The following is a 21,938-nucleotide window of genomic DNA, read 5'->3' on the forward strand; positions in this document are numbered from 1 at the left end:
ATTTTTATTTTGATGTATTTACCCATTTAAATTTTCTTTTATTCACAATTTAAACTATTTTTTTTATTTTAATTTCGTGCATATTATATATATATATATATATTATTATTATTGGTTTTGAACATGAGGTTTTATTATTTATTTTTGTTATTTTTAAAGGTACATGTGTATTTTAAATAGGATATTACCACACTATAGAATTTATAGTATTGAAATTTATATTATATAAATTTAGAATATTTATATATTTAAATATATTATTATCGTATATAATATTATTGGATCTTAGGGGGGGAAAACCTCTAAAACCCTAAAAACAAAATAAACTAATCCGTTTATCAAGACATCTCTTGAACAGTCAAATATCAAAAGTCAATCATCTTACCTTCGAAACTTTCATCCAACGGCTCAGCTTACACGACCCCAAATTAAAATAAATAAATAAACCTAAAACAAAAAAAACAAATTATAAACTAAAAATAATAAAAAATAAAAAAATCTGCAGAGATTTTCCTCTTTCTCTCTCTAAAACCTCAAAAATATTGAAAAACCAATGGAACGCAATGAAGCCCAACAACACTACTTCACCACCAACACCTCCACCACTGTCAACACCACTCCGTCACCGACTAATGGCCTTCTGCCGCCTAACGAGAGTGGAGGTTCCCACCACATGGTGTACCCTCACTCCGTGCCTTCGGCGGTGACGTCACCCTTGGAGCCTGCGAGGCGGAAGAGAGGGAGGCCTAGGAAGTATGGCACCCCGGAACAGGCCATGGCCGCTAAGAAAACGGCGTCGTCGACCTCGAAGGAAAGGAGAGAACATCAGCAGCTGCAGCAGTTGGCTCTTGGTGGCGCCGGTGCTTCGCTTTCCGGGTCTTCTAGGAAATCTCAGTTGGTTGCTTTAGGTAAAAGGTTTATTACTTTTGGTGTACCCTTTTTGGTGAATTTGATGGTTTTGGGTTTGGGGGTTGCAAAGTTACTGAAAATTGAGAGGCTTTTGGTGCATGCGATGGGACACCATTGGCTTTATATACTCTCTAGGTGTTTTTGGAAAAAAAAATCAAAATTTCTTCTTCCGGTGCTTTTTTGGTGAAATTCGAGAACCTTTTGTTGCAAATTTGCTGGAATTGGGATTACTTTTTGGTGCATTACGTGAGAAGCGAATGCTTGTTTGCTGTGGTTGGGTTTTTTCTTGTTAATGAAAATTACTTTCTTTGTGGTTCCTATTCGTGAATTTGATGGTTTTGGGAGTTCTTGTGTTGCAAATTTTTTGAATTTGTGTGTGTTTTGGGTGCATTGTTTACGAATCGTTGCCTTTGTTTGCTCTAGGTGTGTGTGCTTTTTGAAAAATAGTTTTCTACTTTCGTCTATCGTTTTGCCAGTTTAATCATTTCTGGGGAGCTTATTGCAAATTTTTTGAAATTTTTTAAGAATGTTTTTGATGTTTTAAATTATGATCCTTTGATGTTTTAAATTATGATCCTTTGCCCTCTGTTTGGTTGTTTGGGGTGAACCCCGCTTCCCCATCTACGAGTTTATTTTTAGTTGTTTAATTGACAACTTCTAATTTTAAAGAACTTTTAGCTTATGGTTACCTATAGGTTTCTCTATTTGTGTATGGTCATTGTCTTTATATTTTCCTTTGGCTTATTTATTTTGTTCCTTATTTGTTTTTGGTTGTAATATTTTTGAAATTTCTGATATTTTTTGCTGCATTTTTGGGCAGATTTGCATTTCTTTTAAAACCTTTATTTGTTGGGGGAAAAAGAAAAAAAAACTTCAATCCATTTGGAGGACATTTTTTCATTATGTGCAAATCTGATTTTAGATTTCCACATTATTGGTGGTAGTTCATTCTTCTGTATTCCTTTTTTTTCTGTTCCTTTGCGAGGAGCTTTTCTTGTTTAACTTATAACTGCAAAACTGACTTGCATGGTTGCTTTGATTCATTTTTCGAAGCTCCACGGGTTTGCTTTTGGCTAGAAGATGGTATATCTACATGTATCTATGTAGCTTTGGTTTCATAACCAAAATCCAGATCACAGTTGAGTTGTGTGTTCTACATGTTGGTTGCTAGTTACTGGTGGTGGATAGTGCTATAGACTGAGCAGATTGGTTAAATAAAAAAAAATATGGGACTAATAGAGAAAAAGAAAAAGAAAACTTAAATTCTCTGAGTCACATGAATAATAGAGAAAAAGAATCCTTTTTCCTTTTGTCAGTAGGAAACTGGGAATTAGCCTTTTTCTTTTGTTCTTCAATTTGGATGGTAACCTTTTGTCTGTTAATTGTTATGTCAAATTCATCAATACACCAGATGACTGTTCTGGAGTACACCTCTTCAAGGACAGTGCAATGTTGGATTAGGACAGATGAATGCATATTTTTAGTTAATCCTCTCCTAGAATATCATTTATATGAATCAAACTTTCGTTTTGTTTCATTTATGAATGTGCTTTTACCCCCACATACATTGTATGTTTCTCTTGGCTGTGTGCTGTCTGGTACTTTGGTTCTTTAGGAGGTTTAGTTTGCTTCTAGTTGGTTCTGAGTTTCAATTAGATGCTTAATTCTTATTCCTGCTTCATTCTAATTGGTGCAGGCAATGCTGGTCAAGGTTTTACTCCACATGTTATCAATGTAGTTGCAGGAGAGGTATGATGCTTATTACTGTTACAAGCTTTTTTAATATTTTAGATAGTCAGTTCTACACATCCTTGAGTCACAGATATTCATGCATACCAATCCTGGTGCTTTTGAATTTATATAATCTGTTGGAACTATTTTCCTGCATTGTCTAATTGTTTCCAAAAGCTGTGCTCTCCTTTTTTGTTAAAGAAGTTGGTGTAGTTTTACAATTTTTCATACCTTGAAGCAAGGTTTTGAGGCATGGTTCGATTTATAAAATGTCCCATTGATTTTGCCTCATCTATTGATAATAACATATTTCAAGTTCAGAATAGCAGTGCTTTAGTAGAGGACTAAATTGTCAAAGAAGAGAAATTTGTAAAATCATCAATGGAAAAAGTCTGTTATGAGAAAGTTTAGTGTGCGACTTTCTGTTTCTGATATGAAATCCTTAAAAACTTTCAAGGTTGTGATGTTTTACTACAAGCAAGTTGAGGCCAATATAGCCAGTGTGGAAAGTTTCATGAATCCTGAGGATATTTGTGATACTTCCTATTATGTTTCATTTTTTATTTGGATTTTCCTGTTTATACTTGATAGTCATAAGGGGATGGCAGTTAAGGCATTTTGCATATGCAATAATTTTAAGACATGGCCCTTTTCCCCCCCTTTCTGCATTGATTTTCTCGATCATTTTTCCTATGAAGAGGATAAATGAGTCCTTTTACGTTGAAGAAGTATACTAGTCTTTTGATCAAGCATACTTATTAAATTGGATTTGGTAATTTGTTATCTCAAGAAGAGAGGAAAGGAAGAAAAGGGATTGAGTTCTTTCAGCTCTCTCTCTCTCTCTCTTAGAAATGATTGAGATGAAGCACCAATATGTGTCTTCACTCATCTGATAACTGATCCAACATAGGAATGGCAATATCTGGTGGTTACATTCAGTTAACATCTTTTAGTTTTTGGCAAGTTTAGTTATGCCATATTTTTTTCTCTTTTCCTAATGTTTTTGCCAGTAATGGGATGTTGCTGCACATTCCATCTGCCACCTTTGTGAAAGAATCCCTTATCCATTTGTGCCCCGCTTGCTAATGTTGGTGTTAAATGTAGTGGTTTTGTGCCTGAAACAGTGCCATGAGAGTAGATTTTTCTATTTTAATATTTATGAATTTCATTTACAACAGTAGTCTTATAGTGTTATATTAACTCTGCTAGGTCAAGATGCAATATTGTTTCTATATGTAAATCAAGTTATTTTGTTCCCTTCTTGACATGATATATGGATCCAAATAGGATGTGGGCCAAAAAATAATGCTATTCATGCAACAAAGCAAGCGAGAATTATGTATATTGTCTGCATCTGGTACGATCTCTAATGCATCCCTCCGCCAGCCAGCAACATCAGGTGGTAACATTGCTTATGAGGTAACCACTTGTTTCTCCCCTTTTGTTATAATTATTTTATACAAACTAGATGGCTCCTTGTTTATTCTTCTGGGATCTTTAAATTGGAACTTCATTTCAAAAATAATAAAAAAAAACACTTATAAGAAAATAAATAAAGTTTTGTTAGTAAAACCTGAGTTACTTCTAAATGCTGGGAGAGGATTAGGTTCTATGATCTAAAATGGTTTAGGAAATCTGTTGTTACTTGTCAACAAAAAAAGAATAGCCGAGCTTTTTACTTAAAAGAAATTTATACAATCTAAATAATGGTCTAAAGAATGCTATATAAGTTCAAGTGTTACTGGAAGCTTAGACCTATGCTTCCTTAGGGCACTAGTCCTGTAATATCGGGTTGCTTATAACAAATCATTCTCCTAGTTGGGGAAACGGAAAATAAACCAAGCGGTTAGAATCTGTTGTTTGTGTCAGCTGATTATAAGTATGTATAAAATTTCTAATGTCAGACATACCTTAGCTATGCCATGTTACTTGGTAACAGGTAAATGTTTTCATGTATGAGATATGGAAACAATTTATTATGATGCCATTGTAATGCCAATATACCTAAAAGGTTCATATCCTTACGTCATTATTAGTTTCCTTTACCACTTTGTCTTTGCTTGCATCACTGAGAGAACTTGTGGAAACTTGCTGATCTTTTTATTTTTTGGATAACTCGAATAACATTTTTAGTACTATCAAAAATATGATTTCTTTCCTGGGTGATGATATCAGGGCCGGTTTGAGATCATTTCACTCTCTGGATCTTATGTTCGGACTGAAATTGGTGGGAGGACTGGTGGGCTCAGTGTATGTCTATCAAGTGCAGATGGCCAGATTATTGGAGGAGGAGTTGGTGGACCTCTGAAGGCTGCTGGCCCGGTCCAGGTATTAGTCTTGTTATTATTTAATTTAGGGAAAAATGGGGGAATTTGAGCCTAGTTCGTTGAGCAGGGGATACTTGTATTAGTTATTGATTGAGCAAAATAAACAGGTGAATTAAAATAAAAAATGTACAATTGATATAAATAAAACTTGTTTAAGCTTTCCATATATGATGGAATTTTATGCTTGATGTTGGCATGAGAGGAAATAAGAAAGAGAGCTTGCGGATTCTTCTCTTGAAGTAGGTGTTATTGTCCTTTATTTTATGTTGAAGAGACGATAATTTATTGCATCTACAGGTAATTGTTGGTACATTTATGGTTGACAACAAGAAGGATGGTAGTGCTAATGTAAAAGGTGATGCCTCTGGCAGCAAGTTGCCATCGCCAGTTGCAGGAACTTCAGTATCTAATATTGGCTTTCGCCCAGCTTTTGAAGCTTCAGGAAGAAACCCAATTGATGGAAATGATGATCATCAAAGTTTTGGAGGAAGTCATTTCATGATGCAACCACAGGGCCTGCATTTAGCACCTCGGCCAACAGATTGGAGGACTGGTCTAGATGATAGAACTGGTTTTGAGTTGACTGGTTAGAGTCTTGCACATGCATATATGCATGCACGCTTACACTCATGCGGTAGGAAATACTGAAGCTAAATATCTATTGCAGGAAAGACAGGTCACGGAGCTCATCAATCGCCAGAAAATGGGGACTATGATTAGAAGGGAGATTAGATATTTGATTTGTCAATGAAGCATCTTTTGTCGTAGATGTATTTAAGTTACAGCTTTTTGCAAGAGTGAATAGAAACAACTCTCCTTGGCCCTTGCACCCGGAGTGTAATATGATATACCTGTACAGGTTGGCCTGATACTCTTTCGTTAGTTGATGCTGATTAGATTATGCACCATAAAGTAAGGAGATGGCTTGTGAAAAAAAAAATCCTAGTCCTTTGTTTAGTTGTTGAAATGCTTTCTATGGTATTGCTGCTGATAATTTTATTGCATTGTGTTATAAATCCTCACTGTTTGGGGTATGAGGGACACTGTAGTGATAAAACATAACAGTTGTGCATTTAGTCTTTGAAATTACTGATTGTTGAAAGCCCTTCTAATTAAGTTGTGGTTCCCATGATTATAGAAGATATTTTTGAAAATTCACTGGGAATTGTGGTGTATTTGTCATATATTCATGCACCCAAGTCAATTGATCTTGCAAGAACAACTACACTTAATACTTTCTATTCTTCCCCATTCTTAATCATTGTGTTGGATATTGGGATCTTGTCTCTTGTCTAATCTTGAATTTTACCTCAAACTGAGATCATTCAGTGCATGTGAATGTAATAATTGTGCTTTGACAGGTTCTTTTAAAAGGGTATGAAAAAGAAAGAGGGGTTTGTTTCAAAGTAAACAAACAAATCTTCAAGAAGTTGACTTATGCAATGTAATGCAGATTCTGGGACCAAACAATTGCCTAATTTATTTATCTATTTTTATTGTTTCATTTATAGAACATTAGTCTGGATTCTCTACTATGTCTAAAAATTTTCTGGTTTGCTTAGGGTGGGTTTGGATGGGCGATTGGGTGCGGTGCGGTGCGTTTAGCTTACTTTTTGTCTCACACTACAGTATCGCTATAGTATCTAATTTTACTGTCATCGTTGTTTTTATACTAACCGCAGGTAAACGTACCGCCCATTCAAACTCACCCTTAGACATTTTTAACTGCAAATTGCAGCATGCCATGGAGGATTACCCCTCTAACTTGATTTGATCACCTTAATAAAACCCCTTTTTTTATTGAATAAAATGTGCTAACGAAGAGCATTTAATCAAGCATATTTTTTCCAATAATTGATGCATGCATGCAGGCCCCCCTCTCTCTCTTTCTTTTTCTTTCTTTAATACGGAAAGGTGTTTATGGGTAGGGTTTTTCTTAAATAAAATATGTTATATGGGAAGGTGTCATATGGGTATGATTTTTTCCTAAAATAAAAAAGTTTTTTTTTTCACAATATATATAAGGAGATAGATTCTTATTTTCACTTTCCTATGTAAAGAAAAAAAATCCCTCCTAGAATTTTATTTAGTAATTGTAAGATTCATCAGGTGGAGGTTGGGAATTCATTTTTTAAGTTTAAATATGTAATTAATGCATGTAGTTTGACAAAACTCAAGATTTAATTTTTGTACATCAAAAGTTAATATTTTTTATTTAATCATCTTTTAGTTCAATTATTAATACAATTAGTAATTTTCATCAATATTTATCATATTTATTTTTCATTAACTATATATAGGTCATATTAAAGTAATCTAATCAACTTGTGAAGTGTAAATATAAAAAATAAAAATAAAAACTTAATTTTTATTTTTTAAAATAATGACTTTAAGTCTTTAATTTTGCCAATAACCTACTTTTAAATTAAGATTTTTTCCCTAAAGTTGGTCTTTGGTTATTGATCGATTTTATGCATGTACCTTTTTTTCAAAAAAATAAAATCATCAAAATAGTAAAATTTTGCAGGAATAAAAAAGGAAATTGTTGGCCAAAAGAAAAGTCCAATGGCTTCAAATTAATAAAAATTAAATGCTAATATTAATGAGAAGCAGTAATATTAATGTTCTAGCAGCAGTAAGTAGTGTTGGACCAAATTAGATTGGTACATTATTGGTATTCTAAAGATTAGCAAGTTAACTTTCGATATATTTAAAGGGATAATAATTAAGTTGCAGATCATTTAGTTAAATTGGACGAAAGTAGAGTTAATGCTTAGTTATTCTTAAAGATCCACTTCACTCGGTGTGAAGTTTATTGGAGAATGATATCCATCAATGAATAATGATAGAAGATGTTAAGTCTATATATTTAGACACGGTCTAATTGATTTTGTGTCTAATAATAATAATAATAATAATAATATGTTAGGTGTGTTTTAGATCTAAAAAATATCCAATTATAGAGTTTTTTATACATTCACACTTATATCAGCCTCATGTGCGTCACGTGCTTGGTGTTCCATCCTCCAACTCGCTCAGAGTTAACCCGCTGTGTCTCTCTAACTCTAATCAGTAACTGCCCTCACCAAGAAGGCTCCAACTGTCAATATTGACATGTCACCAAATCATCCAGTGTTATTCACCGCCAGATCAAATTTGAGAATAAAATTGAGAAATATACATAGGAAAAAGAATACATATACTGTTCTTCTTTATCCCTTTCTTGTTTCTACTGAAATTCTTCAAAATATCAAATGAAATTCGTAAATCGGATAATAAAACGTAAGTACACAAATAGTTGACATTATAAGATATATTTTAAATCTTTATTGAAAGTTAAGTAAATTATATATATTTTTAATAAAAAAGTATTATAATAAAAATAAGATTATTTTAGCATGTGTGTGATACAAGTGACACATTAAAAAAAAATTCTCAACAGTTAAGTATTAGACAATACTGGTGATTAAAAAAAATCTAAAAATAATGATTTTATTATGTGACTGGGGAAGAAAGGGTGTCTAGGTTCTCTTAACATAGAACTTTGGTCTTTGTGGGGGTCCCTTACTTTTTTAAGCTCCTTTCATTTCTTTTTTCTTTTTGGGGTTGTGTTTTTCTTCGTTGTTGCTATTATTTTCTTTAATTAACTTTAAGACAAGTCCTCTCTCTTACCGTGTCCTTGTCCTTCAAGTCGGTTTTTCTAAACATTTCTTTCAATCTAAAGTGCCAAGAGAGAGATTTTATTTTTTCAGTCTTAAAACCATCTGCTAAGGGGTTTCTCTAAACAAGACCTTTTTTTAGAGTGTTCATTTTTTGATTTTGCCGAAAAAGAAAAAGCAAAAGCAAAAAAAAAAAAGTGGGGTATTTGATTTTTTCTTGATTGGATTTGGGGAAAAGTGCAGACTTGGTAAAATGGGTAGTGGTTATTTTCACTTGGGAAGTTGAAAGCTATATATATACTATTGGTGTTGATTGAGATTGGTGGTGCTTTTTTTTCTGCCAAAGGTTTGTTCTTTTTAACTTTGCTCTTTGATTCTTTTTCCTTGTTGTTTCCATCTTGCTTTTGAGAGAGGTGAACAAAAAGGTTGACCTTTGATTCTTGTTGTTGGTTTCCTCGAAGTTTTTGTTATTCAATTGAAGAAAGTCGCAAGTGTATAAAAAGATCATCTTTTTTTTTCTCGATTTCTTTCTTCTTTTTCCTTGTGGCTATATAATAAAATCTTGGAGGGATTTCAAAAACTACTTCTTGATTGTCGGGGCTGAACAGAAAGGAAATTCTTGAGTTTAGAGCAGGTGGGGGTGTTTTAGATCTTGAAATCTAGGAAAATGATGTTACTTGCTTGCATAGAAGAAGCTGTGTAGTTTTAGATCTTGGATTGTGGCATATGGGATTTTATTGTGCTTGCAAAGGAATTGGCTTCAGGAAATGAATACTAAAGCTTTTAGCTGTAGTTAAAGGAGTTGCCTTCACTATATTTGGTTGAGTACTAAATTTTATATATTGGGGGTGTGGGAAGTTTGACATTTTACTTGTATGGATTGAACCGGTAGTCACCTGAGGGGGCAATGTTAAGAGCAGTAGCTCTTGGCTTGTTGATTTCTCTTTTTGTGGTCTTGGTTTCTGGCACTGATAATGAGTTAGCGAGTTGTAATTGTGATGATGAGGGCCTTTGGAGTGTACATAGCATTTTAGAGTGCCAGAAGGTGAGTGATTTCTTCATTGCTGTGGCTTATTTTTCGATACCTATTGAACTGCTTTACTTCATTAGTTGTTCGAACGTCCCCTTCAAATGGGTCCTTGTTCAGTTCATAGCCTTTATAGTGCTTTGTGGATTGACTCATCTTCTCAATGGATGGACTTATTATGGTCCCCACTCATTCCAATTGATGCTGTCCCTCACCATTGCCAAATTGCTCACCGCCCTTGTCTCATGTGCCACTGCTATAACACTATTAACTCTGATCCCTCTCTTGCTCAAAGTAAAAGTGAGGGAGATTTTCTTGAGGCAAAATGTATTGGAGTTAGATCAAGAGGTGGACATGATGAAAAGGAAGAAGGAAGCCGGTTCTCATGTTCGTATGTTAACACAGGAAATCAGGAAATCCTTGGATAAGCATACCATATTGTACACCACTTTGGTTGAGCTTTCTAAGACCCTGGATTTGATCAACTGTGCCGTGTGGATGCCAAATGAAAATGGAACGCATATGAACTTGACTCATGAGTTGAAAGCAAGTTCTTCAAGGAGTAGTTTTCACCAGTCTATTCCGATGAGTGATCCTGATGTGAAGGAGATAAAGGGGAATGAAGGAGTGAGAATCCTGAGACCAGACTCTGCACTTGGGCTAGCAAGTGGTACTGGATCAGAAGAGGCAGGTGCTGTTGCAGCAATCAGGATGCCAATGCTTCAAGGTTATAATTTTAAAGGGGGAACACCAGAATTGGTGGAGACTTGCTATGCCATTCTGGTATTGGTTCTTCCAAGGGCGAACTCAAGGAATTGGTGCTATCCAGAAATGGAGATTGTTGAAGTGGTTGCTGATCAGGTAGCTGTAGCTCTATCCCATGCTGCAGTTCTTGAAGAATCTCAACGAATGAGAGAAAAACTGAGTCAGCAAAATCATGTGTTGCAGCAGGAAAGAAAGAATGCAATGATGGCCAGCCAAGCAAGGAACTCTTTTCAGAAAGTAATGAGTAATGGTATGAAGAGACCAATGCACTCAATTTTAGGCTTACTTTCAGTGTTTCAAGATGAAAACATGAACTTCAAGCAGAAGACTATTGTTGACACATTGGTTAAAACAAGCAGTGTCCTTTCAACTTTGATAAATGATGTGATGGAGATTTCAGCGAAAGATAATGGAAGGTTCCTGCTAGATATGAGACCTTTTAGCTTACATTCCATGATTAAAGAAGCTTGTTGCCTTTCCAAATGTTTATCTGTCTATAAAGGCTTTGATTTTGAAGTTGGTGTTCAGAGCTCTTTGCCTGACCAAGTGATTGGTGATGAGAAAAGGACTTTTCAAGTGATTTTGCATATGGTTGGCTATCTACTGGACATCAATAGTGGAGGAGAAACCGTCTTATTCCGGGTTCTACAGGATGTTGGTAGCCAGGATAAGGACAAAATAAATGTATGGAGATCAAGCACACAAGATAATTACCTGCACTTAAAGATTGAAATTGATATTCGTGGGGGGAGTTCTGTGGCTGATGCATCAGTCTCAACCAAAAATTTCTCTAGTGAGAAGCGGAATAAGGATGAAATCAAGGAGAGCTTGAACTTTACGATGTGTAAAAAGCTTGTGCAGGTGAATATTACAGTCCTTTTTTCTATTTTCTATTCTTGATTTTATACCTTGATTTGGCTACCACTGCACTTTGCATGGAGTTTGAAGTAACCATGCATCCAATGAGATGAAATTAATAGATTATTTGTGTTGCCTGTGTATGATCATTTGGTGCTGAAATCTTTCAAGAGATCTGAAAGATTTCCAGCTATTTTACTGCATTTTTCATTTTGACCCCCAAGTTTTTCATGGGACATGATTTGCGGACATGGCAAAGACAGTATAAAAATTCTTGTATGAATGTGGCAACTGCTTTTAGCCTTTTAAGCTGTTTGTGCAATTGATTTTCAAGTTCTGTACATTTAGTGTCTTGAGTTGTTTGCTCAGAGCCCTTGCGGTAAGTTGCTTGTTTCATCGAGCTCCCTTCATCTGGTTTAGGTAACTCTAAAAGGTCTGGATTGGATACAGAAAATCAAGTGAAATAGTAGCTTTTGCCTTTAAGCTTTCTCTAGGGTCAGCTAGAGTTATAATGTGGTCTCAAGAATTCAATTGTGGATATCTTTAGCATTCAATCATATTTTTAAGGACAAAGCAACTTTCTATTAACAGAAAATAGAGCATACTTTCCTTTTCGTCTACTGATGCCATTTGATAATATTGACACCATATATAGAGAAAGGGATTTATATAACGATTCTTTGAAGTAGTTTAATGTCAATGGTAGAGTATATAGAAATTTTGAAAGGGATTGTTCTTTGAGCTACGCTGATGTGCTTGAAGCTGTTTTCTGATTCTTTATGTTAATAATGTGTTTGTCTGTCTCTACCTGTTGTCCTTTAACCATTCTTTCCTTCTACGTAAATAGAAGTATGATGACCTTTGCATTTCTTGTATTAATTGTAGATGATTTGTTGGGTGTATGCAGATGATGCAAGGTAATGTCTGGATATCAACAAACTCTGTGGGCTTTGCACAGAGTATGACACTTCTTCTCAGGTTTCAAATCCAGTCATATGTCCAAAGAACCATGTTCGCAGCTGGAAACTCTGAGCGATCAAATTCCTACTCCAGGTTCCGAGGTCTACGAGTTCTACTAGCTGATGACGATGATATAAACAGGACTGTGACCAAGAAGCTGCTAGAAAAGCTGGGTTGTGAAGTGACAGCTGTTTCTTCTGGCTTTGAATGCCTCAGTGCAGTAAGTCATGCTGAAAATTCTTTCAGGATTGTTGTTTTGGATCTTCATATGCCCGAAATGGACGGATTCGAAGTGGCAATGAGGATCCGTAAGTTTCGCAGCCGTAATTGGCCATTGATTATAGCATTGACAGCTAGTGCTGAGGATCATGTGCGGGAGAGATGCCTACAAATAGGAATGAATGCAATCCTTCAGAAACCTGTTTTATTGCAAGGAATGGCAGACGAGCTTCGAAGAGTTTTGCAACGGACAGGGGAAGGGATTTGAGGAGCCGCTTATACTTTAGGCCAATGGGGACTGTATACTTATTCAACCCCGGGTAGGCAGGACAGGTCTTTTGATACTTGGCCTGCCGGTATGAGGAGGTAGCCTATTTGATTTCCTTACATGTTCCTAAACAGCTTGCCGTCCACCTGGTTAGAGCAGAGAGATCTTCAACATAGCATTTGCATTCTGTCATTCCATGGTATACCAACATGTAGGCATTAAATTTTGCTAACCATTTTGCTCATTGAACTTCATTACCAGAATTTCATGGAATGACTGGGGGTAAAATTACTTGTACACTTATTTAATACCAAAATCAAAGTTAGTGTGAGATTTATGAAACTGAAAACGTATGGAGATTAATGTATACCGTCAATTCCTTTTCTTCTATTTCATAGAGTATATCAGCAGTGTACCATGCTATGATGATAAATTGAATTTCAGAGCCTGGAATATCTTTGAAGGTTTCTCAAGATGCTACCATTCATATGTTCAACTTCTATCCTTCTTTTCCCATTGATGCATGCTATTGTGATATCACTGCCGTTGAATATAATCTAGAAATGGTTGATGTTTGTTTGTTTTCAGCCATTACTGTGATATCCATGGGTGCTCTGAAACCCTGACTTCATATGCTATCACTGGTGCATATACAGCATTTGACGGCTAAAAGATTTGGCATTTTAGTCTCTGTCCTCATGATTCAGTTTTAGAACAACTTGTCAATGTTATAAACCTTGGCATCTGAGCATGGAACTGAAGCATCAATTTTGGAGCATAAATTCTAGGGACAGGATGCTGAAAACCACCATAGAAAAATTCTTTTACCATATCTACGTGCTGTCCCCAGCCTCCACAAATTTGTTCACACAAGTACCATCAACCCCTCAAACCAATCCCAAAGGATCTTTAAATTTATACAAATACATAAAACATCCGGTAAGAATACCAATGTCATTTCTCCAAGTACTGTACCTAAAAGTAAACCTGTTGAAAGTGGGAGATGTGTGGTTTATTAGTTAATTATTCACTTTATTCTTAAATCTGTGTGGGTTTAGCTTGTTTGATTCAAACAATTATATAGATTAATTTATTTTAACATATACATTTATAAAAAAAAGAAATAAATGTTTTAATAATGCAATACTAAAATTTTTGGTTGAATTGATGTCACGATTCAACTTAACATCAATAAAAATAAAAAATTATTCCTTTGTAAGTAAATTATATTACTATGAGAATATTGTCTTTTTATAAATCAACAAAAATACACGGTGTTAATATTTAACATTAAGTTTTAAATATTAAACTTTATCCTTTCAATTGAAGCTTTATTTAATTTGTATATAAATTTTTAATAAATATATTTATTAAATAATTCTTTTCTTATATTATGTGTGTGTATAATTTGGAGATATCAAATTCGAGTTCCAACATGTGTAATATAATGTGGATTGGAACTTAAAATTCTTCAAGTTTAAAGTTGATAATATGTAGGATAATTGGTTTATAATCTATAGAAAGAAATTTTAAGGGTCCAGGTTGGGCTGGTAGCGAACAGTGCATTTGAGACCATCAACTCAGCATGTTTTTCTTTTCTTTTTTGGTGACAAACATAAACCGAACATGATGGTTCATATGAAATCCGAGTTTAGTTAATTTGAGACCGGTGGTTTGAGAACTCAAAACTTTGATCCCACTAGATATTTTCGAAGACAAAAAAATGAGTGCATCGGCGGCTGAAGCTTTAGAGTACCATTCCAAAGACTTCAAATGGGACACACTTCGACAAGAAATAGAAAACGACCCTTCTCTTAACTACCATTTTCTCCCTTTTGTATACCCACAACCAGAACAACAACTTTCAAAAGATCCCATAAAAGCATGGCAAAGTTTCCACATTCAACACTCTTCTGGCAAATTCTTCAAGGTTTGTCTATAACCCCCCCCCAAAAAAAAATCCAATCTTTCCTTCATTCTTTTTCTGGGTATTCTGTTGCTTTTTAGTTCTTTGTTGCGTAAGCTTAAATGGGTACTATGTTTGATACAGGAGAGGAGGTACTTGTTGAAAGAATTTCCAGAGCTGGTTTCTTGTGGAGATGGTTGTAAGGTTTTGGAGGTTGGGTGTGGAAATGGCAGTTCTGCCCTTCCTATATTGCGGTAACCCCTAAATTATCTTCGTTTTTAATTTTTTTTTGGTTGTTATAATTTGAATAAAATTTGATAGTTGTACTATATTCTTAACTGTCTAGTGCAGTGAAAAATGATGTTTTGTTGTGTTGATGATATGAGAAAAGCATTGGTTTTCTTTAGTTATTATATTAAAGAAAGGTTAATGGTTTTCGAATATTGTTGAAAGTATGGATTTAACAACGGACTAATAGTCTACTTTTAACTTGTTTCGTCTTAGGTAGCTGCTAATCTTAATTAATCACTTTGGTTTTGTTCTACCATCCATTTAGAAGTGAACTATATTCTGCAAAAGTTTATATCATTATTCAGAGTAAGAGCCTAAGAGAACTTTGGTTGATACTTATGAAAGTTGAGATTGTTTTCTTTGAGCTTTTGTTGTGAAGATTAATATTGAAGTATTGAGAAATTGTAGATGGAAAGTAATATCAAATAATGTTGAATTTTCGTTTCTTGTACTTATACCTTCAATACATTTATCCAGTGGCAACGAGAAAATTATTCTATATGCATGCGATTGTAGCAATGAGACCCTACAGAGAGCTAAAGAGTTCGTAGCTGCTAGTAATGTAGCATCAGTTGAGAATCGTTTCTGGCCATTCTATTGTGATTTTGCAACAACTGGATTTCCAAAGTGGTTGGCTTATGCTAATTGCAGAGAAAATCTTGGACAAAAGGACCAAATTTGTGTTTCAGATAGCTATCTTTCCTGTGTCTTACATTGCTTTGCTTCCAATTATTGGCTTTTCTTATATCATGGACTTAATATCTCACTTTTTCTTCCCAGATGTTGGAGAAGAAAGAACCCTTGAAACTGGTTCATGGTCAATGGAAGAAAGAAGCTGTTGCGTTGGTGGTGTAGACTTTGTTACCTTGGTATGCATATTATATTTCATGAATTCCTTGATAGGCAATGTTAATAGAAATCTTAATTTTCTTGGAAATGAAGGAAAATAATTTACTGCATAGTTCATGCTTGAAAGTTATCACGGTGATTAGGTGATGCAGGTGCTTTATCATCAATATTTTATTATTTTCAGTTTTGTTTCAGTTTATTTTATAATAAATAGTTTTCAAGTTTTAGATATATTAGTTTTCTTCAGGGTTAAGTCTAGGGTTGAGAGTAAAATTTTAGTTGCAAGAATGTCTAGTAACTTTACTTTTAAAAAAGTCTATTGCAAATATGCTGTAACAAATTTACAGCCATAGCATTATTATTATTATTATTATTATTATTATTTTGAATTAATATAAAGGAAGCTGAATGGTTTTTTTAAACCCCAAGTTTTTTAGAGTTCCAACTTCTAACTAGTTTTACAGTCATAAATCCTAATTCTCTTGTTTGCTATTGTTTTCTTCACTAAACCACATCAATTTTGGCATTAGAGCCTAATTAGATCCTAGGGATTATATTAGTATTTGCTTTTAAGCCATGGTTGGATGCATTAGAGATCGAGGAAGAGGAATCAGTGTTGAGAAATGAAATTAGCTACAATACGTCATGCGATTGAAGAATTTTCGCTTGCAGTTTATGCTTGGCTGTGATAGAAAGAAGTGGAACCTTGATGGAGATTCTGGAAGCTACCGACAACCAGTTTGACATACTGGAAGGTAGTCTCACTGATTAATCTGATTTCAATGACGAAGAAAACCCCTTTCATGACATAGGAGCTGCCAACCTTGCGGTATGATGCGGACTGAAGGATCGATTGGTGCATGCCTTTGAACTAAGCGAGGGTGGAATTGATGTTAAAGGTGCTGATTTTCTTGACAAGATGCATGTGGAAGAGCAAGAGTATGATCTATTATATCTTATTTATGATGTGTATCCTGAGGAAAGTGAAGAAGGAAAGCCTGCGGTTGTTTAAAGAATGACAACCACAATCTCAAAAGAAGGGGGACGATTGGAAGCAAATTGGAAATCTCCTAGTATGTCAAAGGACACAACGTCAGATGATGATTCTGGAGTAAAGAAAACTGACAGGAAAACTTGAAGACAAGTTATTGTGTGAAGGGGGGGGGGGGAATTACTTGCACTTAACCTGAAAGCTGTTTGTGAAAATAGAGTTCTAGTGGTTTCTAGAGAAGATCAGTTGCTGGTGGATGAAATTCATGAAAGAGGTAAGAATGAGGAATACATTGTGTTAGATAATAAATATATTGGTGACCAGCAGGTGGAAGTCAAGGTAGCCAAGGATCAAAATAAAGGGGAAGCATTACAATACAAAATCATATTTAAAATGAGGCTATTTTGGGAGTCAGATGATGCTGTAAAGGATCCAATGTTTGTACAACTTTCTTATTTTCAATTACAACATGATTACATTGTGGGCTATTATCCTGCTGGAAGAGATGATGCCGTGCAATTGTCTACACTACTGATCTTACCTGAGATTGGATTTGTTGGTAGCCTTGAATTGTGCATCGACTGGAATACTCTCCTACGCAAATATCTTTAGAGACAAATTACAATTACTTGAACAAGATGAGATTGGGAATTGGATGTTTTCTTGTAACCTTTCAATGGAACATCTTACAAAAGATGATGCAAGACAAAAGTTTTTACTATTGTGGACACTTCTTATAGGATTTCGATTTCTTTCATGTTTGCAAAATTAATGATCCAATTGAACTTCTACATGGACAGATAATTTTGGTTATCAACAAGAATGGGGTTTAATTTTTTTCATGCTGCTCCTAAGGAGTATTTACAATCATTTCAATTAAGAGACTTGTTGCAGTTTGGCAGCGGCAATACTTCTGTATTTTTCAAGATGTGAGTTTCCGTTGTTCTTCAATATTCCAACTTCAAACTAAACAAGGGGGTGGAATTTGTGTTGTTATTCGGGCTGCTTTTATTAGAGAAGACGACAATGAAGTTAGGTTAGGGAACAAAGCCAAAAGGGAACATGGCTGAAGCTTAAAGAAGATACGATTTGGCATTATGGGAACGAGACTTGGAGCAATATATGCCTGTATATGCTGTTTCATCTTCACTTGCTTGCTTAACTGATTTGAAGTCATCCATTAGAAACTCAACCACCAATTTCCAGCATTGTCCACTTCTGAGTATAACTTACTGGCCTGTATCAAAAACTGACCTGTCTCTTGAAAGGAACTTGATTGTTGTGATCTACAATTCTTCGGGATGGAAAAGAGAGGATGTAATACGTTTTATTGTCGTTAATGAAGATGTTATCGATCATGATTATTAGGGAAGAATATTTGAATCACAGCTTGTTCCAGCATTAGATGCTTATATGGATCTAAGCTATTATGCTAGAGCTTATTTAGGATCTGGATCAACATGAATCGAAGCTGATAGTGTAAAAAAATCTTCAAGAGTTGAAAGGGCATCTATATATGCGAAAAGAACAGCACAAACTGCTCTTTTGCAGCAAAATAAACCGACTTCCAGTGTGGAAGCTGATACAACAGGTGGTTCTTCACTGAGCTCCCATGCTATGCCAAAGCTGGAAGTATCTACTTCTCCATCTAAAACTATACATTTAAGAAAGGGATACTGTTAAGTTTGTAGGTACCACATCACCTTTTGGACTTTCCTCTCCACAACTACTTTAAGGAGGCCAACGACTGGTGTTCGGAGCAAAGTAGTCCTTGCTTTTGAAGCAAATGGTTCCTCAAAATTTGGGGTCAAGTATGACAGATCTATTCTCTAGAGCAATGACCTTGGTGATCTTTGTGAAGAAGATCCTGGTTTCTTCTGTGCTGCTAATTCATTGTGCTCAGATAGTTTTGGAGGTGCAATTGACAAGCTAGTTGTTAATGAACCTTTTGAGGTTGTATTGAATGAAAGAAAAGGCTGTCCCTTGATACTGTTTGTGACGGATATAGAGAAGTGTAGAGCTGGAAATATACATAGGAGACTCACTACAGCAAAAACAGACATGGGAGATCTTATATCAATGTTGAATCAAGAAGTTGCAGTTAGACAATTCCTTGCAACATAGTTACTAGGATTTGGAAGTGGAACTTGAAACCACTAGAGAGAACTGTGAGAACATGCAGCAAGTTGTTTTGTTTGAAAGAGAGATTTACTCAAATACAGTGGGATTTGGAGTTACTTCAAAAGCAATGTTTGGAGCTGGATTTCAAATTAAAGAATGAACAAGACAAAAGGGCACAGGTTGAACCAACAAAGTTATTAATCATGAAGCACTACAAAGAGCTGGTCCATTTATGCCGGAGCTGAATTTTCCAAGCCAGGGAGAATGATGCAGAAGCTTTATTATTTATATTGTTTTTCTTGAGGGTTAAATCTAGGGTTAAGAGTAAAACTTTATTTGTAAACTTTATTTGTAAAAAAGTCCAGTAACTTTTCTCGCAAGCGAGCTATTATAAATATGCTGTAACAGATTTACAGTTATAGCATTATTATTTTCTGAATTAGTATAAAGAAATTAGAGGTTTTTTTAAGCCCTAGGTTCTTTAGAGTTCCAACTTCTTCCTAACTAGTTTTACAACCCTAGTTCTCTTGTTTACTGCTGTTTTCTCCCCTAAACCACATTATTAGGTACAACATCCAATAATTATTAGTAAACGATGGGGAAAAAATGAAAGAGGATTGTAACCTGCTATGCTGGAAAGGTAAGAGTGTAAGCTTCTAAAGTGAAGATAGTGCTTCAGGATGCGTAACAGGAAACTAGCCTGGAAAACAAGGCATGCCATCATTTAGAAGTGGTTGAGTGTATTCTTCACCTCTTGTTTAAATTGGTGCTAGATTGACGTGTTTTGGTACAGAGTGTCATGGTTAGTCTACAAATTGAATACATGGTTTAGGTAGTGGTGGTAGAATGCGACTTATGTTTTGTTCTTCTAGAATTTCAAATAGCTGCGAACTGCATTGATTTTCCAATTTCCTTTCCTTTGCAAGTCCCTTTTTTTTTCTGCAATATTCATCCCCCCTCCCCCCAACAAAAAAAAAAAAGCATTATCCTGAAATTATTATACTGTATGAAAAATAGATATAAAATACTATTTGAGTCTACTATATATGGATTTTGATATGTTTTCTTTGCTACATAATGTGTCAGATATTCACTCTATCGGCAGTACCGCTCCAAATAATGCCAACAGCCCTGCGAGAGTGTTTTTCTGTCTTAAAACCGGGCGGCATGCTCTTATTTAGGGACTATGGTATTAATCAACAAATCACAATGCTACTGCTTTCAGTTATTGTAAAATGCTTGACTGTAGTTTTTCATCAGACCTTGTATTTCTAGCTAAATTTAGTGCTTTTGAAAAGAATAAAAGGTTGTTTCCAGAATCAGTTTACAAAAGTTTCAGTTTGATGGAATCCAGGTCTCTATGATATGACAATGCTGAGATTTGAACCGGACCAAAGAGTTGGGTTCAGGGAATACATGCGTTCAGATGGCACCCGTTCATATTTTTTCTGTTTAGATACTGTCAAAAATCTCTTCAATTGTGCTGGCTTCATCGAGGTACAAAATTGGGTATTGGGAAAAAAATTAAGTTTGTACTTCTTATAACCTGGATTTGTGCGTAAGATATAAGTTGCTTCACCACCATTGGTTTGACTTTTACTGCATAAATCTCACTCTGGAATGGTTTCTAGAGCATTTGTGTGTGGTTTGGCTGACCCTTTACATCAAAGAGAGAACGAAACCTTCTCGGAATTTATAGATTTATATTTTATAACTACTTTGTCATGTCTGAAGATAGAAACCCTAAAGAAGTTCGCGGTTAATTTGACTGCTAGTGGTGTTGAATGTTAAATTATTTGCACTTGCAGCTAGAGATTGAATATTGTTGTGTGAAGTCAGTGAATCGCCGAAACGGGAAGAGCATGCAAAGAGTATGGGTACACGGTAAATTCCAGAAGCCCACATAAATTTATAGGTCAGCAGCACTACTTAAGGTACGGTTGGAAGAGGGCTTCTTTTTTTCGGTGAATGACTAGATGTGCATATTTTTCTCTCCATATAGCTTACGGTGACAGATTTTTCTCTTATCAGAATGCCAACAAAAGGAAATTGCTGATGGTCGACTTACAATTTCATGTAGAGGACATTGTCCAATGAATGGAAAATTGATATTCAATAATCATTTTTCCCATAAGACATCCTAAATAGTTATGACAGCTCTAAGCCTGCGGAATGGTATCATTCAGTCCGATCGCATGGAGAAGAACAAAAGATGGAAGTTATTTGGACCTTCAGCGTATCATAGAACTAATGTTTTGTACTGTTAAGCGTGTCATAGAACTAATGTTTTGTACTGTTAATTTATGTCAACTAAATAAGTCCTTGGTCCAGACAAGTCCGATTTTAGGGCCTTGGACACATATATGTACTGTCATAATCATTTCAATAACCCTAATCTTGATCGTTCCTCTTGAATATCTGTCAAGATAGAATAGGTTAGTGAATGCTACAACTATGTAGATACATGCATATGGTGATGCAGAATTGAATTTGGTTTGTTTCTCACTCATCGTTTGTATATTCAAAGGCCCCTGACCAATAATCCAGGAGGCCTTACAGTTTTCGTTTACTTAGATCCGCTGGCCATGCCGTTTACGACTCACATTGTTAAGAAATAGGTTAGCAAATACTGGCTATCTTTGGAGGTCGGTCAAGTAATTTTTGGAGCAGGCACACCGTGTAGAATTCTCTTTCACATCTAGCAAGCGAATGGGAAAGATAAATACTTTCATAAAATTAGCATCAGAATATATGTTGCGCTTGAATCATCACAGGTTGTGTGTGAATAAACTTCTTGCTAAATTGTGGAAATGAGTGCAGAAAACTCGGCATTCCTTATATATAGGATTTGGCAGGGTATGCTACTTACTGGTAATGCTTCCATTTGATCATGGTTTCTCTCTTGGTCTAGCTTTCAGTGGTTTCTTTCTTCAGCATGTTGCTTCTGTAACCATAAAAACTGTTAAATTATAATAGTCTCACTGGTTAATTATTTTAATGTTTAGGTCAACGTTATTAAATGTTTTTAATACTGAAAACAAATGAAAATGTAGAAAA

At 35.2% G+C, this 21,938-nt stretch overlaps 3 protein-coding genes across 4 annotated transcripts; all 3 read left to right on the forward strand.

The window, feature by feature from the left end:
• The first annotated feature begins 462 nt into the window (after nucleotides 1-462).
• On the forward strand, nucleotides 463-6,121 carry LOC107926839 (AT-hook motif nuclear-localized protein 14). 2 transcript variants are annotated; one of them, XM_016857784.2, is made up of 6 exons: nucleotides 463-908; nucleotides 2,606-2,658; nucleotides 3,928-4,059; nucleotides 4,816-4,968; nucleotides 5,265-5,553; nucleotides 5,635-6,121. In XM_016857784.2, the coding sequence occupies exons 1-6, from the start codon at nucleotides 554-556 to the stop codon at nucleotides 5,685-5,687; spliced, it is 1,035 nt and encodes a 344-aa protein (XP_016713273.2). In that variant the 5' UTR covers nucleotides 463-553; the 3' UTR covers nucleotides 5,688-6,121. The 2 variants fall into 2 exon arrangements, with proteins under 2 accessions (XP_016713273.2, XP_016713274.1); XM_016857785.2 differs by lacking the exon at nucleotides 463-908 and adding an exon at nucleotides 993-1,182.
• Nucleotides 6,122-8,526: 2,405 nt separating this feature from the next.
• On the forward strand, nucleotides 8,527-13,113 carry LOC107926811 (protein EIN4). Its single transcript, XM_016857739.2, has 2 exons — nucleotides 8,527-11,279; nucleotides 12,184-13,113. Exons 1-2 carry the CDS (start codon nucleotides 9,534-9,536, stop codon nucleotides 12,721-12,723), a joined length of 2,286 nt encoding a protein of 761 aa, XP_016713228.1. The 5' UTR covers nucleotides 8,527-9,533; the 3' UTR covers nucleotides 12,724-13,113.
• Nucleotides 13,114-14,251: 1,138 nt separating this feature from the next.
• Nucleotides 14,252-21,386, forward strand: LOC107926812 (tRNA N(3)-methylcytidine methyltransferase METTL6). The gene is made up of 8 exons (XM_041104587.1): nucleotides 14,252-14,653; nucleotides 14,774-14,883; nucleotides 15,398-15,596; nucleotides 15,688-15,789; nucleotides 19,968-20,070; nucleotides 20,236-20,378; nucleotides 20,690-20,815; nucleotides 20,913-21,386. The coding sequence occupies exons 1-7, from the start codon at nucleotides 14,447-14,449 to the stop codon at nucleotides 20,786-20,788; spliced, it is 963 nt and encodes a 320-aa protein (XP_040960521.1). The 5' UTR covers nucleotides 14,252-14,446; the 3' UTR covers nucleotides 20,789-20,815; nucleotides 20,913-21,386.
• Nucleotides 21,387-21,938: the final 552 nt, after the last annotated feature.

This window comes from Gossypium hirsutum, chromosome D11 (assembly GCF_007990345.1).
Source record: "Gossypium hirsutum isolate 1008001.06 chromosome D11, Gossypium_hirsutum_v2.1, whole genome shotgun sequence".
Taxonomy (NCBI): Eukaryota; Viridiplantae; Streptophyta; class Magnoliopsida; order Malvales; family Malvaceae; genus Gossypium; species Gossypium hirsutum.

Coding starts and splice junctions, on each gene's coding strand:
- LOC107926812 (XM_041104587.1), top strand. CDS start 14,447: ATGAGTGCATCGGCGGCTGAAGCTTTAGAGTACCATTCCAAAGACTTC. Junction 15,790..19,967: donor GTGTAGACTTTGTTACCTTG/GTATGCATATTA, acceptor ATAATGTGTCAG/ATATTCACTCTATCGGCAGT. Junction 20,379..20,689: donor ATTGTGCTGGCTTCATCGAG/GTACAAAATTGG, acceptor TTGCACTTGCAG/CTAGAGATTGAATATTGTTG.
- LOC107926811 (XM_016857739.2), top strand. CDS start 9,534: ATGTTAAGAGCAGTAGCTCTTGGCTTGTTGATTTCTCTTTTTGTGGTC. Junction 11,280..12,183: donor TGTGTAAAAAGCTTGTGCAG/GTGAATATTACA, acceptor GGGTGTATGCAG/ATGATGCAAGGTAATGTCTG.
- LOC107926839 (XM_016857784.2), top strand. CDS start 554: ATGGAACGCAATGAAGCCCAACAACACTACTTCACCACCAACACCTCC. Junction 4,060..4,815: donor GTGGTAACATTGCTTATGAG/GTAACCACTTGT, acceptor TGATGATATCAG/GGCCGGTTTGAGATCATTTC. Junction 4,969..5,264: donor AGGCTGCTGGCCCGGTCCAG/GTATTAGTCTTG, acceptor TTGCATCTACAG/GTAATTGTTGGTACATTTAT.